This window comes from Triticum urartu, chromosome 6A (assembly GCF_056163025.1).
Source record: "Triticum urartu cultivar PI428250 chromosome 6A, HENAU_Tu73, whole genome shotgun sequence".
Classification (NCBI taxonomy): Eukaryota; Viridiplantae; Streptophyta; class Magnoliopsida; order Poales; family Poaceae; genus Triticum; species Triticum urartu.
Genome location: NC_141878.1, coordinates 249,071,545 through 249,091,002, shown reverse-complemented (window position 1 = coordinate 249,091,002; position 19,458 = coordinate 249,071,545). Strand labels below are relative to the sequence as shown.

General features: G+C 44.7%; 1 protein-coding gene across 16 annotated transcripts in view; it reads right to left on the bottom strand.

The window, feature by feature from the left end:
• Positions 1 to 654: 654 nt before the first annotated feature.
• The window catches only part of LOC125513339 (serine/threonine-protein kinase EDR1), a 51,412-nt gene continuing 32,608 nt past the window's right edge, over positions 655 to 19,458 (bottom strand). For 2 of the 16 annotated variants that reach the window (XM_087527754.1, XM_087527759.1), the window contains exons 8-17: positions 19,321 to 19,409; positions 17,996 to 18,077; positions 10,648 to 10,744; positions 10,159 to 10,459; positions 9,878 to 10,001; positions 9,780 to 9,799; positions 9,449 to 9,605; positions 9,055 to 9,343; positions 8,902 to 8,974; positions 896 to 1,191 (exon numbers count right to left, since the gene is read on the bottom strand). In XM_087527754.1, the coding sequence (XP_087383880.1) occupies positions 1,109 to 1,191; positions 8,902 to 8,974; positions 9,055 to 9,343; positions 9,449 to 9,605; positions 9,780 to 9,799; positions 9,878 to 10,001; positions 10,159 to 10,459; positions 10,648 to 10,744; positions 17,996 to 18,077; positions 19,321 to 19,409 (1,315 nt within the window). In that variant the 3' untranslated portion in view covers positions 896 to 1,108. The other 14 variants (XM_087527750.1, XM_087527762.1, XM_087527763.1 and 11 more) reach the window with 13 other exon arrangements.

Here is a 19,458-nt window from a genome sequence, read left to right as displayed (position 1 = left end):
AGATAATCTTCTTATTGCTTAATTCCAAAAAGAGTCTTACAACCTATATTTATAACCTAGATAACTTGCAGAAGAATTAACCTAAGATAACTTGTATAAGAATTAACCTAAGATAACTTGTGGGCTAAGATTGCCCAGTGGGCCTAGCTAAACCGGCCATAACATGTTCGGTTTAACTATATCAAATCAATATTCCTAGGATCTTTTATAGAAGTCTCAACTTTACATGTATTTGTTGTTTTACTCTTATTCGATTATTATGGAAAAATTAGTGGTATAAGAATTACAATTTTGTTATTCTAAATTCTGAAAAATATGGTCCTGTAGTAATGAGCTCTCCTTTCCATTGTTAATTTGAATCTAGCTTGCAGCGTTCTAATCTGACATGTATAATTAAATCTTGCTATCCTCCATCGGTTCATTCTTTTCATATTCAGTCAGATTTCAAATTTTCAATAGCTGCCTTTTTCTGTTGCAGATTAAGCAGGAAGAACCCATTCTCGCAAAGAATACTGTATACTCTGGGTTGTCGGGTAATAATCCATTGTAATGGATCTTTGTGCACATATTGTACTATTGTGCAATGGAATGGCGCAACTAAGGGTATGATTTTGTTCTTCATGGTTTTTCACTAACAAAAATTCAAGAGCAATATGATCTTCAAATTTCTTCAATTAATTTAGAAGGCATATGGTGTCAGCAAGCACTTCAATTATCACATGATATTTCAATTCACTTTGCATCAATTGAGAAGCATAAGTCCCGCTGCAGCGCGCGGGGTATCATCTAGTTCTCCCAGTTCCCCACCCAAATAAATTTAAACTGTAACAATACATAATAGCTATGTCAAACTTATATTAGACAAATGGTACATCCCATAAGCATTTCCATCACATGAACAAAGAAATACACGACTATAATGGAAATTGCTTAATCCAGGACAATGGTGTAATATTCAGGATGCTATGAGAAGTTCTTATTATTATACTGCAGTTTGATAATTTACATCTCAAAGATGTCAAAATGGTGAAAGAGGGGAAAAGAAATGATGTATAAACCGAACCAATGTGTTGCCTCTAGCCGCTATACATACTAGCGCTAAAATAGCTCAACATAAGGTGTACTCGCAATCAAGCAAACGGGTCAGGATCTCCTGGCAGCTTGGTCGCTTCTCCGGTTCTGTCCAGCAATCTACCGAACAAAATTGCAACATGTTTCACACGGTCAACATCAAGTTCTTGACCGGAGCTTAGGTATCACTGAATTTTGTATGTTTGGATATATTTCAAAAATAAGCAGATTTGGAAATAGATGTATGCAGGTTGCCAACACATACCATTTGAATAATAGCACAGCAACTATTTTGTTTAACTAGGATTCCACCGCGGGACAAGTATAACTATATCTACAATCCTACGTAGTGCACCAATATGGACCAATAACAGCCACTGGAATTTCAATCCGACGGTTCACGGTTGGGAGCAACTGGAACAGTTGGATCCTATGTATTGTCAGGCTCTAACTAACTGACAAAAACAAACACATGGAATTTCAGAGGAATTCTTGCTTGATTTCAGAGGAAACTCGCTAGGGTTCTTACAAGATGAGGAAAGTAGGCCAACCACTCCAGTGGCGGCTAGGGTTACAACCCAGTTTACATTCGATGCCTCTCCCGATGGGATCTGAGGTCTTTATAAAGAGGAAAAGTTTACTGAAGGTAAAAGCAGTCTGACAGCGACATGAACACGTACAGTAAGTGCGTGTGCTACAGTGATTTGATCATAGCCCACGGATGGAGATCGGACGATGCTCAGATGACGGTTTAAGTAACTGTGTACCGCTTCGGACTACACTCCAGCCACGCGATGAGGATATGACGGTCTACGGCTGTTGTCGGACGATGAACAGGTACAGGAGATTCAGAGAGCAGAGGGCCTGACAATACCCCCCCCCCCCCCCCCCCCCCCCCCTGTGAAGATCAGACTTGTTCTGAAGGCTGGAAATCTGGGAAGATTTTCTGGATAAATGCAGAATCCTCCCAGCTAGCTTCTTCTACAGGTAAATTGAGCCATTTCACCAACCATCTGACCACAGGAATAGAGATATCACCTTCAGGACGAGGAATTAATTTTCTGTCCAGGATAGCTTCAGGTTGGAGTTGTATCTGCCCTTGTTCCCAATGGCGGGTGGGGGTGGGAATGACATGTGTACCAATGTGTTGCTTGAGCTGACTCACATGGAATGTGTTATGAAGCTTGCACCCTTCAGGCAGAACTGATAAGCATGATTACCCATTCTTTTGAGAATTCTGAAAGGTCCATAGTACTTGGGAGTGTAGTTTCAAATGTCTATGGATACTGAGAGAGGTATGTCTGTATGGTTGGATCTTGAGATACACCATATCACCTTCCTGGAAGATCCTTTCTATTCTCTTTTTGTAAACGAAGTGTTTCATTCTTTCTTGTGCTTTCTGCAAATTTTGCTTGATCACTTGGTGAGCTAGGTCCTTGTTGAGCAGCAAGTCAGGTGAGTCCTCACACAGAAAATCAGGCAGACTGGATTCAGCAACCATGGGGGGTGGGAAACCATATAGAGCCTGAAAAGGAGTCATTTTCAGAGAGGTGTGGAAAGTGGTGTTGTACCGCCATTCAGCTAGTGCCAGCCAGGAGTGCCACTTAGTAGGCTGTTGGAAAGCCATGCACCGAGGTAATTTTCCAAGCATTGGTTAACCCTTTCTGTCTGCCCATCAGACTGGGGGTGGTATGAAGTACTCATGTGAAGCTTGATGCCCAGTGATTTGAAAAGTTTCTGCCACGGGTTACTGGTGAAAATTGTCCCTGTCAGTTACAATAACACTGGGGAGGCCATGGAGTTTGAATATGTGGTCTGAAAACTGTCTGGCAACGAGTAAATTGCAGAAAACAACCAGTTTGAAGGTTAGGTTTGCGAAAAACACTACAATACAGTTTTTTTGCAGAAAACACCATGTCTTCAGTAATCTTTTTGCAAATAACACTGATCTGCGGATTTGGCTCCATTGAGCACGCTTATGACAGTTGGGGCCCTTTTTTGCCTACATGGCGTAACATTTCGTGCCAGATCACTTCTATTCTGAATTTACAAACTAGCCATTAGTTTTTACACAGAAACCCCTGAATCAAAAAGAAAACATGCAATTAGCCCACTCCCTTCAATCCCCATCTCTCCCGCCAGATCCTCCGCCCGGCACCGACACATAGGAGGCCGGGCAGCCACTCCCTCGCCTGAGACACCGCATCTTCCTCTCTCCTCCATCCTCGGTGGCCGCGGAGCGCAGCCTCCTCTCTCCATCTCCCTCCTCGGAGCGCGGCGGCGGCGGGCAGAGCAGGGCGGCAGCGGGCACTGGCGGAGCAGGGCGGCAGCGGCGCGGCTGGCAGAGCGGCGGCGAGCGCCGGCGGAGCAGGGCGGCGGTGACGCGGCTGGCATTGCGGTGGGTGCGGCCAGGCAGAGGCGGGAGCGCTGCAGGGCTGGGAGGTGAGCACGGCGGCGGCTGGCGCATGGTGGTGACCAACGCCATTGAGGCCGAGGAAGGCAGCAGCCGGCATGCAGTTCGCCGGCTTTGTCTTCTCCCTGGCAACCCTCGCCCGGAGGAGGGAGATGGCGGCACTGGGAGGACGGTTGAGAGAGAGAGAGAGAGAAGAGGGCAGACGAGGTCGAGGGTTGGAGCTCTGGCGGGCTGCTACGTGCGACGGCGCGCGGGATGGGGGGCTTCTCTCCTCTGGCGGCTGACTGTGATGGCAGGACAAGGCAAGGGCATGGGCAGCACAGGGGAAAAACTTGCGGGTGTTTTCGCTTTTTTACCCGTCTAGCGCTGTCTTTGGTAAAATGTTATGCCATGTTAGCGAAAAATGGGACCCATCTGTCATAATCTCACTTTACAGAGCAAGATCCGCCGATCAATGGTTTTTGCAAAAAGATTACACAAGATGTGGTGTTTTCTGCAAAAAGAAATGTAACGTAGTGTTTTTTGCAAACCTAGCCTTCAAAGTGGTGGTTTCCTGCAATTTACTCGTCTGGCAACAGATTGAACAGTGATAGGGTGCTTCATAGAGAGGAAATGGGCATATTTAGTGAACCTGTCAACAACCACCAGTATAAGGTTTTTGTTTTCAAACATTGGCAGACCTTCCACAAAGTCCATGCTTATGTGGCACCAGGCAAAGTCAGGAATTGGCAAGGGCTGTAAAAGGCCAGAATATGTGGTATTTTCAGATTTATTGAGCTGGCAAACAGGGCATGCTTTAACATATGCAATCACATCTTGTTGCAGGCCAGACCAGTGACATAGCAAGTGTATTCTCTGGTAAGTTGCTCTTTCTCCAGAGTGTCCTCCAAGTTCAGACTTATGGAATGTCTAGATTAAATCCTGTCTGAGGGAAGTGTTGTTGCCAATCACAATTTCGTTCTTAAATCTGAGGATGCCATGTTGGAATGTGTAATTAGGATGAGCATGGGGATCAAGTGCCAGCTCAGTAATGATGGCCTTGTACTTGGGGTCCATGGAATAAGATTTGACAACTTCAGTGATCCACAAGGGAACAATAGAACTAGCAGCTAAAGAGCTCAAGCAGTGTCTCACTCTAGAGAGTGCATCAGCTGCTCTGTTTTCTCTTCCCTTGTACTCAATTGTGTAGTTGTAGCCCAGGAGTTTGACCAGTAACTTGTGTTGGATGCCTTGTGTAAGTTTCTGCTCATGGATTTATTTGAGACTCTGTTGATCTGTTCTGATGATCAGGGAAGAGCTGGCAAAATAATGTTTCCATTCTTTTAAAGCTTCCATAATTGCCATAGTTTCCTTGTCATAAGTGCTCATGGTCTGGGCTTTAGGGACAAGAGATTTGCTCATATAAGCAATGGGCCTTCCTTCCTACATGAGGACAGCACCTAAACCATAGCCACTAGCATCTGGTTCCAAGATGAAAGGCTTGGAAAAGTTAGGGAGGGCCAAGACAGGGGCATCTGTTAGTCTAAATTTAAGGTCCTGGAATGCTTGTTCTTGAGTGGTAGACCAGTGAAAGTTGCCCTTTTTTAGAGCATCAAAGAGACGCCTGCCCACAACTCCATAACCCTGTATAAACCTCCTGTAGTAGCCTGCAAGCCCTAAAAATCCCCTTTGTTCAGTGATGTTGGTAGGAGCAGGCCAGTTAGTGACGGCCTCAATCTTAGCAGGGTCTGTTGCTACACCTTCAGCAGTGATGATGTGGCCAAGGTATTCCACACTAGTTTGTCCAAAAGTGCACTTGGCTAAGTTACAGAGAGATGGTTTTCTCTCAGCACTCTGAATACTTCTCTGAGGTGCTCTTTATGCCCTTCCAAAGTTTCACTAAAAATCAGAATAACATCAAAGAACACAACCACAAATTTTCTGTGATACTTGGCAAATAAATAGTTCATGAGGGATTGGAAAGTGGCAGGTGCATTTGTCAACTCAAAGGGCGTGACAATATACTCATAGTGGCCCATGTGAGTGGAGAAAGCTGTTTTCTCAATGTCCTCAGGCTTCATTCTAATTTGGTGATACCCACTCTTGAGATCTATTTTGGAAAAATATTTTGCCCCATGCAGTTCATCTAGGAGATCTTCAATGACAGGAATAGGATATTTATTCTTGATTGTCATAGCATTCAGCTTCCTGTAGTCATTGCGAAGTCTTCAAGTCGCATCCTTCTTTTTGACTAATATAGCAGGAGATGAATAAGGACTGGAACTGTGTTGGATGATGTGTCTCAGCATCATGTTGTTGATAATTCTTCCAGGGCATCTTTTTGGTGGTGTGGAAGTCTGTTAGCTCTTTGGTTGATGATTTTAGCATATGGGGTCAGGGGAATGGCATGATCGCAGGATCTAGCAGGAGGTAGTGTTGTTGGCTCTGGAAATTTAAATGTTTAGGAAGAACAAGAAAGAAAGACTGAAGGAGACTTGTTTGAAAAGGAAAGCTGCAGTGATGGACAATGAAGAGGACAGTGTTGATGATGATCTGATAGAATATGGTGATATCATAGCTAAGCTTGTGGAGATAAGAAGACAGAGGAATGACCCAGAACTTCATTTTGAAGGGGACACAGATGTTGACAAAATGTGTGACTTAGAGGTGGATGATGAGTTGTATGTGCCACAAGGTGAAGAAGAGGATGTAGAGGAGGAAGAGGAGGAGGAATTGGAGGAAGAGAAACAAGAGGATGAGCTAGGGCAAGATGTACAAAAGAAGAAAACGGCCAAGAGACAACGAAAAGGCCCAACAAGCAATTCACATGGGAGTATAGAACACATGTTTGAGGAGGACTGGATTCCATCATCTGATGAGGACAAGAAACCACAAGACCTTGGTGTGGAAGATGATGATGGTGCTGAGGCATTGGCATATGTGTTGCCCAATGGTAGAAAAAGCAGAGCAAAGAAGATGAAGAAGAGGATATGGTTTGATGAGGACAGAGCTCATCCAGAGGAGCAATTTGTGAAGCATCTTTGCTTCATAAATGTGTACCAGTTAACCCTGCACATTGCTCAAAACAGAAACTTTGTCTACCATAGAAACTGTAGTGATAGGGTGATAGCACATTGCATAGATGAGCAATGCCCCTTGTATATAGCAGCTTCTCAGATTGCAAATGAGAAGTCATTTACAATTAAGAAGCAGTATTTGGTGCACACATGCCCTTCTATGTCCGAGAACACTAAATGCTAAGTGGGTTTCAAAATTCTGTGAGGAGGCTATCAGAAATGACCCATGCACAACTGTATGGGTGTCTGGCAGCCAGCTCGGCTGGATTTTCCTTGGTGGTGGGATCAGGCACTACAGTGGTCACCAGGCCATGGACTTTAGGTGCGGTTGATGCTGCCTTGTCCAGGTGAAATCCCCGCATCTTTGTGGACTGGTAGGTTTTCAGGAGTGCCTGGAGGGCCTTCAGTCAGTAGGCGTTTGCCCAGATTCGGTTGGTTTGAGAAGAAACCATCCAAACTCGACTAAACTTTGGAAAAACTGCTTTGCAAAACAGCAAAATTTTGATTGACCGAGTGGGTGAACTCGATGAATTCTTGGCGATCTGCAGCTCGCTGTTGTTGGAGTGTTTGCACATCTAACTGGAGGGACTTGAGCTCGAGGAGATCCGTGTCCGCGGAGTTAGAGTTGAGAGCCATGATTCTGTCAGGGTTTATGAAAGCAGGAAGCTTTCACACCGAACAGAATAAAGAACACAAACAGGGAGGGCGAGGGAGGGATTTTACAACCACAAGTGGCAACCGGACCTGCGCTTCCTGTTTCTTCCACCGCCGAACACCGCCGCCTGCGCCCACCGCCAACAGTGCACTGGAGAGGATGGGTGGGTGGGATTTTACCGCTGCAGAGAAGTTCTGAAGCAACCACTACCCAAGCCAGGCCTACACTCGAGCAATCTACCGCCGCCTGTGCCACCCGTTGCCGTGCCGCCACCGGGATCTGGGAACGGAGCAAGCTCCTAAACTCCCCCAAATCCACTACGCCGCCGAGAACCATATGCTCTGATTACCAATTATTAAGATCTAACTAACTGACGAACACAAACACATGGAATTTCAGAGGAATTCTTGCTTGATTTCAGAGGAAACTCGCTAGGGTTCTTACAAGAAGAGGAAAGTAGGCCAACCACTCCAGTGGCGGCTAGGGTTACAACCCAGTTTACATTTGATGCCTCTCCCGATGGGATCTGAGGTCTTTATAAAGAGGAAAAGTTCACTGAAGGTAAAAGCAGCCCGACAGCGACATGAACAGGTACAGCAAGTGCGCATGCTACAGTTATTTGATCATAGCCGGCAGATGGAGATCGGACGTTGCTCAGACGACGGCTTAAGTGACTCTGCGTACCGCTTTATGACTACACTCCAGCCACGCGATGAGGATCTGAAGGTCTATGGCTGTTGTCGGACAATGAACAGGTACATGAGATTCAGAGAGCATAGGAGGGCCTGACATGCATCTGAAATACAGGGATTCGCAAGTGACATACACAATATATCTTAAGGCTATGGATGAACCTGGGACCCATCAACAGAGAATCTGCCGCCTGCAGCCTGTAGCTTTCTCCAAATGCTGCTCCTCTCTTGATCTTCGCACGTATCATGTAGTAGTTTCAAGTATGAGTACTAGATCTTTGTTTGTATATGCCTTTATTTCTCCATATCATATTTTTTGCTTTTAGAAGATTACCAATTTTAAGTTGTATTGTACCCTTCATACGGAGTCTTGGCACAGTGGTAAAGCTGCTGCCTTGTGACCATGAGGTGACCATGAGGTCATGGGTTCAAGTCCTGGAAACAGCCTCTTGCAGAAATGTAGGGAAAGGCTGCGTACAATAGACCCAAAGTGGTCGGACCCTTGCCCGTACCCTGCGCAAGCGGGAGCTACATGCACTGGGCTGCCATTTATTGTACCCTTCATACATATTTAATGTGCTTCTGCACATACTAATTACCAGTATATTCTAGAGCTGGAAGTATGGGACGAGCCCTATGAGGTTTAATCTGTCTCTTCTATAGCTTTTAAGGAAATGGCTTTTGTCCATTTATAAAGAAGAATTGCTGTAGCCAAATGTTGGTCGACTACAAGTGCAAAATCCGGTGTTGTAACCTTCCTGAAGGCACCGCCTTGGAGCCCACGGTTCGTCGTATGCGGCTTCATCTCTTCGCGGTGGCGTGTTCGCGGTTGAAGCCCCCGGTTGCTCTTGTAGTGCTAGGGGTAGTGTTGTTGCGCTCAGCGCCTATGTATCCTGCCTTGGGTGTGTGCGTGTGTTGTGCTGGCATGCGTTTGTACCGGGTTGTTGTTGATCGTTGCTTTATATATAATAAAGCAGGGCAAAAGCCTTTTTTCATAAATAAACTTAAATATACCTGCTATCAAGCTACCCAGAGGTCCATCTGGTATTTCCAATCTTGCCCCTTCGTTCGCAACAGAGTAAACAACCTAAAATTACACAACACTTTGTGTGAGTTGATTTACATCTGGTGACGAGGTGCAAGGGATGTACAAAGTATGTTGGTTACCTGAACTGGCGGCTTTCCTGCCCAGGGCCTACTCAGAGTGCAAAGCTCCCACATGATAACTCCGAGGCTAAAGATATCACACTTTTCTGTAAATGGTTCGTTACGAATAAGCTCAGGAGCCATCCACTCTGGAGTGCCTGCAGATGAGTTGTCACTCATTGCAGAATTCGACAATAACCGAGAGAGCCCAAAATCACATAACTTGACTGTCCAGTGCTTGTTAACAAGGCAATTCGCACTCTTTAGATCACGATGAACTATCTTCAAACGGTGCATACACATAAGACCCCTTGTACAAACAAATAATCAGATGAAGATTTTACACAACTAAAAGGAGATGTATCAGGTACTCCAGAAAATCAAATGCTAGCGATAAACAAGTGTATCTGCTCACCTACAGATATCACGGAGCATTTTTAGCCTCCTTCGCCAACTGATCTTACTTTTCTGGCCACTTGTGTGAATCAAATAGTACAAGGAACCCATTTCCATATATTCAGTGACTAGGGATAAGTGAGGAGGCTTCATACATGCACCAAGGAACAATATGACTGCAGTCCAGCACAACATAATCATTGTCAGAAGACCTTGAATTACATCAGGTCTTGCATGAATAGAAAATAACACTTTCAAACAGTCAGACCAGTAAGATCAGCACAGAAAATGAAACCAAAACTGCAAACAAACAAATTGAAACTGCTATATAGTGATTGTACAGGAAATACCATTGGGATGTCGGAGACGGCTGAAAATAAGAAAAAGGAAATAATAAGAGAACAGAACTGCTAGAATAACAGAAATTGCAGCAAAGCTATATGAAAACCTAAGTATGGAGATCTCATTGCAGAAATCTTCCATGTTCTCCATTGTTAAATCTTGCTCCAGAAATACTTTTATAGCTACATCTGTTCCATTCCAGATGCCACGGAAAACTTCCCCAAAAAAACCTAAAAGGATAAACATGAGCATTAGCTTTAAATAATAGAAACGTCTCTAGAGAAATTCAGTTTCAAGAACATCTATTACATTCAAAACATCCCGTTTGTCTAGCAAGTTCATAAAAATTACTCGAATATAGCCCGATGGTTGAGACATAGTACTTGCCTATTCCAACACGAGTGCCAACAGCAATCTCTGAGAACCCAATATGCCATTCTTCAAAAGGCAATAATGGCTTGTTCAGAAATGGTGAAGATTGCAATGCTTTATTCCAAGTGGACATCAGATCTTCTGCTGTAAGGAAGTCAGCTGGCTCTCTAAGATTAGAACCATGGTTACCTAACCGATGCGGTGATGAAGGTAATGACAATGCCTTCTGAGTAATAATGTGCCTTCTTGAACCCTCCTGAACATTTGGTTCTCTTACTGACACCTCATCATCGTTGAGGTCACCTACTGATTCCTCCTATATATAACAAGGAACCAATTGCAATTGTCAACCACCAAACTTAGTAATTTAGAGCCACTCCGACAAACTATCAAGTGTATTTACTGAGTAAAAAGAGAACATTTTCTTGAAAAGAAGCAGATTGTGCTGAGATCACTGAAATTTTAGTAAAAGATATGTCAACAATTAAAAGAACAAAAGCATACTTTTCTCTGTGAATCATTTGAATGTCCTGGACTACCATCATTATGTACCCTTGAATGGCGATTTTTCCTCATGCTTTCACTCATTTCTTTAACTGCCCTGAAGACAAGCAAAACAATATACTATGTCAACCCAGAGATCAAAAATCTGAAAAGATGAAGTTGCGTAGAAATCCTTAAATTTGCAAGAGTGCAAATAAGTTCAGGAACTTCAAAACTACACAGCACAAGCAAACCCTACTAAAAAGTTGGCTAACAAAGGTTTGGTGTGGTCATATTGGCAAGGTAATACACTAGACATAGCATGAACAAAGGAAGCATAGGCGTGCCTAAAATTTGGCAATCATCCATTGAGAACCAAATTGTTGCTCATGGTCAAAAGACGGTATTGTGGATTTGGGCACGAACCAAATATATCAACCTAAAACTAGACTTTTATCAGTCATTCAAATAGGTCCAACTGTTGCTTTGCATGCCTGACTAAGAATCTACACACCAACCATGTCATTCTCCTCCTCTTTTTCCCTCTTCCTCTCCTAACTGGTCTTCTCTGCCTTAGATGTTTTTATTAGTTGCATACACTTTTCATGTATTATCCCGCTATGTAAGCATCACCCAAGGGCTGATAAAGCTGACAAAGGTGACCCACATCTTGAAGACCGTAGAGAAACCCACAGCCTCAGAATAAAACTGAGGCAAGACACCAGCACAGAGGACAGCCACAGACCATGCATCATCATCAAACCACTAAGTATAGTATAGGCGTCAGCTCGTCATGATAAGAGTAGAGCAACATCTTGAAGGCCGTAGAGAAACCCACAACATCAGAATAAAACTGAGGCACGACACCAGCACAGAGGACAGCCACAGACCATGCATCATCATCAAACCACTAAGTATAGTGTAGGCGTCAGCTCATCATGATAAGAGTAGAGCCACCTGGTAGTCAGACACCTTCTAATCATAGGCAGCAACTGTAGCATCATCAGCAACATTGGAAGCCTCACAGCTGCTGGATCAGCACCCGGGACAAGAACCGGTGGTGAAGACTCCACATAGGCAACATGGCACAGCGGACAAGGGATCTTGCTACAGAGGACGCCCCAAAGACAAAGACCACAAATGTGAATACACATGTCGGTGACAAAGTCGGTGTAACACCGTCAAACATCACCAGGGAGCCAGTGCCAGTCCTGACATATTGGGCACCCGGGGCAAAGACAATAAGGCGGGCCTTTTTTACAAGAACTCTTAATATATTTTCCATTTGTATGGTTGTCGTGAACTTTAAAAAGCATAATATAACAAACAAAAATTAATAATAGGTAAACCCTGTACTCAGAGTTTTCACAATCTCTCTCCTCCTTCAAAGTAAGAGCCATAATTTTTAAAATATAGACTCAAGCAGCGGAGGGGACGTGGAGCACTCGGGTCTGCACCCCTCTGAAATCTGCACGTCCATTATTGTCTTGGGATGAATACAGTTAATGCAGTTTACTTTTCCCTCCAACCAATACGAGAAATATACAACATAGTAAGAACAATGAATCACATTTATTTCGGCCCCACAACTCTGTCATGTCCCATGCGAGGAAGCTCAGGCTGAGATGGGTTGGAGTAAAAGTTCGTGGCCATCAAGTGGGAACAGGTCAAGGGACGTCGACCACGCGCAAAGCTCAGGTCAAGGACGCAGGCCACAAGCATGAAGCCCACGACCTCGATGCAGTACCGCTGGCTGCAGGCACGGTTGCTGAGGCGGAGCACGTCCATGCCGAGCTCGACGTCAACGGGGACAACCGAGACGTGGATGACGTACAAGCATCTGGTGGCTGCAGGAATGAAGGCCATGGTGCCGGCGACCTGGAAAGACGCGGTGCCATGCCGAGCTCGACGGCGACCATTGAGTAGTACCGCTGGCAGCAGGAACGAAGGCCATGGTGCTGGCGACCTGGGAAGACGCGGTGTCGCTGGCCGCTGTCACGCAGGACACGACAAGCTAGAACGGCGATTGCATTTCTCGCTGGTCGCGGGACTTGGTGTCAGCGGCTAGGGCGGACATCGTGTCATTGGCTGTGTCCGCACGGGACGCAGCAAGCTCGGACGGCTACCTCATTCTTCCTCAACATTGCTCCCCGTCGGCGACATAGTCTTCCTTGTTCCTCCTAGCTTTTTTTCCCACATCGCCGAAGGAGAAGACCAGGAGTGAAAAGAGGAAACAGAAAAGTGGAGAGAAGAACATGAGCAGTGTCAGTTGATGGTAGGGGAGAATGGGCGTCCAGGGGAAGATGGCTTTGTGAAGAGAAGGTGCGGCGTGGGTGCATTGATTAGGTTTTTGGGCGCTGGTGGTTGAGGTCTGTGCTCACTGACAACGTCAGTCCGAAAAGGATATCGAATACAAGCCTATATTATGTGACATACATGGTTCATAATCTCCTAATACAGACTGTCTAATATAATGGTGTGAATCCTGAGGCAAATGAATGGGGCAGATCCGGTGGGTGTGGTCGCTGTGTGCTCCAATGCAATTTCACTCAAGTAGCAAGCTATTATCTCTTATTCATATCACAATATTGTGGATATTGCGATTATTTCTCGATGCTATTACATTTATTTTCCCAATATCTCTTATTTCTCATTTTGACCAAACATGCATCAAAGAAAAAAGGTGAGTTACACGCAAGACACAAACTACTATTGGAGAAGTAAATATGTCGTATGTGGGCCCATGTTCCAGTCTGGCCCAAAAGGCCCAAGCCCATTCACTAACCTAGAAGAGGAGACGTTGTCTCATCATGGGCGCCACTTCACACGAGATCGAGCAGCCACCAGGTGCTTTCCTCTCTCAACTAAATGGTATTGGAGAGCGAGGTTGAGGGAGGAAGGCGATGGCGGTAGAGTCGCCCTCGAGGCGGCGAGGTCCGGTGGGGAAATTGGCAGCGAGCTGCGTGGTGGAGACAAGCGGCTGCCTGCGAGCTGCGCACGCGCATGAGGCGGAGGTGCTGCTGCTGGGTGAGCGAGTGGGACCGGGAGAAGCGGCTGAGCTTTGGAAGAGGGGCGGTGAAGTTGGCTGCTGGTGCCTCAGTTGCTGATTCTGCTGCTGCTGAGCTTGGTGCTGCTGCGCAGGTAGGAGAAGAGGTGGTGCTGGAGGCGGAGAGGAGCTGCGTGTGGAGGTGGTTGCTGCTACGTGTGTGCTGATTGAAGAACAGATTGGGACCAGACTATCCGGTGGTCTGCTCGTCGATCTGGAAGGCACTCTCGTACGACCAGACTGTCCGGTAGGGGCTGTGGTTCTGGAGGCGGCAAGGTGCTGCTGCTGTGTCTGCTGCTACTGAGAGTTGCTGCTGTTTTGCTTCTGGTGCTGCTGATTGGAGAAAGGGGAGGCGATCATGGAGGCTGAACTTACTTCTGCTGTAGAGAAACTTGAGCAGCTCATGACTGTGAAAGCTGCCGAGGAGTTACCTCCTGCAAGTGGCACCATTGTTGTGCCCCACGTGGATCAGGTGTTCAAGCTTGAGCTCATGCCCAATGATGTCAAGTTGAATAGCATGGGGGCGGGCCTTGTTGATCTTGAAGACAAAGGTTTCAGGGAGTGCTATCATTGTGGTCAAACAGGGCATATCAGTCGTTTCTGCACTGCACCCAGAAGAGATGGAGGCCGAGGGTACAGTGGTGGCAGCAGCAGCCAAGGTGGTCGATATGAGAGTGGTGGTTCTTGGAAGGCCCCTCACCAGAAATCTGACGCCTACCGGACGACCGAGCCTCCGGACGACCGAGCCTCCAGACGACCGATGCTCACCGGACATACGACACCGACCCAACAGAGCCAAACCGTCGAAAGTCCGACGCCCTCCGGACGTTCGGATCCACGCGAGCCACCGGACGTCCGATGCCTGACTGTGCGCAGCCACTCAGGTTTACACCCATGTATCCCCCTCTCTCTCCCTAGACTATATATACCCCTTCACTTGGACGAACTAGGGTCAGCAAAGGATTAGCTCAGATTTGAGATAGAGCTTTGCTCATCCACTACCCTCTCCCATGGAGATCAAGGCCTCCATGTAAGAAGATCCCCTAGTGGATCAAGACCCCTTCTAGGGAAGATCCTCTTGGATATCAAGCCCTCAATTCCTCTAAGGATTGGGGTGAACTAGTTCCTCTTTACCTTCTTGTGTTGGATTTGGACCTTTGTATCCCTCTTTGTGTGTATATGGATTTAGCACATGTGTGATTGGATCTTTGTCAATTGAGTGTTCATCTTGTGTTCTTCTCTTGATTTGCCTCTTTCCCCGCCTCCAAGTGTGAAAACATCATGAACTAGGGTTTTGCCCTACATCATCTTGATATCAGAGCAAGGTTGATTCACACCTTAAGAGTACTTCTCTCTATTTTCTAGCCCCAATTTTGTGTGTTTTTGCCCAATTTCGAAAATCCCCACAAAAATAGCCCCACCAAAACTTTTGTGATTTGTTGGTTATGATGTTGTTTTGTTGATTTTGATCCATGGATTCGAAGTGTTGCAGGTGGATCTAGCTTTCCCCACCTTCTCCTCCCTTTTCAAATTGTTATGGCGCTGCTAGAAGGAGGGCGCGAGAGGGCCGGCCGGGGGCCTTTTGCCCACGGCCGGGCAAGATGGAAGGGATTTCCTTCTTAATTCTTGCTTGATTAGATTGATACATCTCCTCTCTTTATATAGAGAGGTTTACTTGAGTCCCAAGCAAGGCTTACTTGACCCCTAAGCAAGCGACCCTTATCTCTAATTAACCCTAGGACTAACGGGCTATATCGCCAGCCTAGGCCATTAGGCCCATTACGTACTCTAACAATATGAGTATTTTAAAAAACATTTGATATGTACTGCGGGTTTAATGTCAGAAAACATTAGGGGGTTTTCTATAAAATAGCAAAACGGACTAAGAATACTAATTTCTTTTATTAGTAGGTATAGAGATACCCCTTCACTTGGACAAACTAGGGTCAACAAAGGATTAGCTCAGATTTGAGATAGAGCTTTGCTCATTCACTACCCTCTCCCATGGAGATCAAGGCCTCCATGTGAGAAGATCCCCTAGTGGATTCAAGACCCCTTCTAGGGAAGATCCTCTTGGATATCAAGCCCTCAATTCCTCTAATGATTGGGATGAACTAGTTCCTCTTAAACTTCTTGTGTTGGATTTGGACCTTTGTATCCCTCGTGTGTATGTGGATTTAGCACATGAGTGATTCGATCTTTGTCAACTGAATGTTCATCTTGTGTTCTTCTCTTGATTTGATCCTTTCCTCACCTCCAAGTGTGAAAAGATCATGAACTAGGGTTTTTCCCTACATCAGCAGGTGTTGTGGGAGATTCTCAAACGGCGGCGGCAACTACAACCAAACGTAGTAGGGCAGTTGCGTAATGAGACCTTGCTGGCTCACGACGTATCCATCAATGGCAAGATGGGGGAGATGTATACCGTAGTATATAGTTTGATGGCTCGAAGGCGGAGTTGCGGACAACGGACTTGAGGAAACCAGTGGAGCGGCGTACAATGCGGTGGATTGCCTGGTAAATCAACGTGAACTTTGCACACTGTTTAGGATAAACATTCATCGATTGTGGTTGCGATCCAACAACTGGCCCAGCTTGACCCCACATCATTCCTGGCCCTCAATCTAGGTCGATCGACCCCGACCCCAGCTCAGGGAATGGACCTTCGACCCCCAAACTAGGCTACTGTGGGGAAACTAGAGTGATAGGTGTTTCAAGAAAAGTCAAGAAGGAAATATCCTCCACAGAGGCCAAAGGAGAGGATCGACGTAGATAAAGGATGGGACTCATCGAAAGACACATCCCGAGAAATCTACATCCGACAACCAATAGAATCCCAACACCGGGAGCCCTTGTGCTCATCACTGTAACCTAGATGACAAAGTCAACAGTCAGTTTGTTGCATTCACGAGGTGCCAAAAGGAAATAGCAAACACAACCGAACAACCGAAGTGCAAAGTAGTCAGTAGAACGACCAACAAAGACACTCAAGGGAAGTGCCACCCTGCAAACCAAAGGAAGTCTGAATTCGGACGATAGGTTGATCTGGAAGCAACCTCACCCCAAAAGTGAAGGGAAGAGAAGTGACAATTATCCACATGAGCCGTCTCAAGAAGGTGACGATGCTTGCGCTAAGCAACACCATTGTAGGTGTGAGCACCAGGACAAGAGAACTAAGCAAAAGTGCCTTGCTCAGTAAGGAAGTACTCCCTCTGTCCCTCTATAAGGTGTATTTGTTTTTTCAAAAGTCAAACGAGTACAAGTTTGACCAAGTTTTCAGAAAAATATATCAATATTCACAATATGAAATTTATATCATTTGATCGATCATGAAAGGTAGTTTCATATTTTATCTATTAGGTATTGCAGGTGTTTCTATTTTGTTCTATAATCTTGGTCAAACTTTCAAATGGTTGACTTGCACGGAAACAATACACCATATATTCTGGAACGGAGGGAGTAACACAACAAACGAGATATACTCACCAGCTGAATCGACACGAGAACACAACTAGGGGCATGGATCCAGGAGGGAACTGCGCACTAGATGACCCTAGAGAAGCCAATCCACAAGGAGGTGATGTATTCTCTCTAATATTTGGCCGCTTAACATGCATGATGGGTTGTGCAGTAGGTTTTGGTGAGCAAGGCAATGATGGTCCAACAACAGTTTATGGTGGCAACCCAGAAGAAGAATTTCACTTCCGAGGTAACCCAGGACTTCCATGTAAGCTTCCAACTGCAACAGTCAATTGAGTCATGGATGGTCGCCTTGTAGCACAAACAAGGCGTGAAAATCCCGAACTCCGTCCAGCACCAAATGAGAGCTCGTCAGAAAGATTTGTGCGGCTACTATCTGCCACAGTACGAACTGCGAAAGGTCCGACTACGAAATGCCTCCGAAAACTATTGAGAGAAAATACGTAACCAACACCAAGATAATTACTTGAAATATAAAGTGGTTACATGCCTAGTTGGAACTAAAAGACGCTAGGAGAGTAATTCATGAAAATTCAAACCACACAGCTTCACTGCACGCACAAGGTAGGAAAGAGTAATGGCAGGAATGGAGCATAAGGTAGAATGTGTACTATACACGACATGGCCATCAATAAAGTGAACCCGAGTAATCATGTACCTAGTTTGCTTCCTTTTCTCATATTTTATTGTTGTCCAAAAATGAAAAAAATATAATACTGCCTATTTAGAAGTTAACCAAGTATTTTAGTCAATTTGATCATTTGAGGAAAATATAAATATCAAGGTTATCACTAAACTTGGCGCAAATCTTCTTATTTAGCAAGTGAAGTCCTTTTTACAAACCTCGCAAAGTCATCACCAATTTCAGGGGATGTACTCATACTTTTTGGACGTCCTCTCCGCGCACTTGACGTTGATGCACCATCTGACCTAACATCAAGTAAGACACAATTAATTAGGCCAAAGAGAAGATAATACTGCAGCATTAGCAACAATGTTAACTGCAATATTGTTAATCACTAATAGCTTGTAAATATGAGCTGGCTTCCAAAGTTAAGTACAGATTAACAAAGCATAGAATATATATATAGGGAAAATCCATCCTACCACCCAGTGGTAGTTACCCCACATATGTCATATACTACCATATGGTATTATATATACTACTTTATCATTATAAATATGTTCATATATTATATATAAGATATTTCAAACTGAATTACATGAAAAAATTGTAAGTTGACCCAAGATTTTTATTATATTTGTGAAATACGTATACATTTGTACGTAAAAAAGAGCATACTCAAAATACGATGCATACTACCTAAAAAGTAGTATATATACTACCTAAACATTCTTATATACTACATACTACACGTACATACTCTCCGATTTGATAGATACTACATACAACATACAAAACTGAAGTGGTGGTAACTACCACTGCTTGTAGATAAAATTTGTCATATATATAATCTTTTATGCCCTAAAGCACGACCCCAATGAACCAAGTACAACTTGATTGCACGTACAACCTTAACATGCTGAAAAAAATCCAGGAACTTATTCTCAAAATAAGAAGGGAGGAAGTCCAAGAAACCAGTCAGCACCAATTCCCACTATTAAACCCAAAAATACAAGGCAATATGCCGATTGAAAGTCAATCTTAAAGGTTAAACAAAGAATCAATTAGAGAAGTCAGATCCACCCAGTTAGCAGTGAGAACCAGCTTTGGGAGGAAGCATGGATCAAACAGAACTACTGTACGCTGAAGGCGCTCGGCGTCACCCTTGATGACACCTGGCGGGGTTGTAGCAGGAGATGTGGCGACCACCGACGATCTCAAGGATAACGATACCGGCGACAGAGATGGGTGGAAAATAAGGATTATTTTCCTCTTAAATATGGTGCCAATGTAATTAAAAACAACAAGTGACGCTCAAGGAGCTGTTTGCCGAGTTTTGAAACTATAAAATAAAACAAAAACATGACACTCGAGAATTCTTTGGTTCTATTTATCATATTCAAATAACTTGGCCTATTTGAACAATAAAAAATGTTGCTACCTTCATTGTTCAGGCATTTCCTTTAAATCATGGCAATGAGCTATTTAACTATCTTCTTATTTGATGATTAAGACTTAACAAATTAATAAAATAGAAACTTACTGAGGTACCTTGATACAGCTACACCATCTCCGTACTGTCTGTCACCCAAGTTTGAGCGCCCATGTGCTCTGGACAATGGATGGTCTGGACTACAGGAACAAATAAATACATTTTAATCTAAATCCATTCTGAATCTTT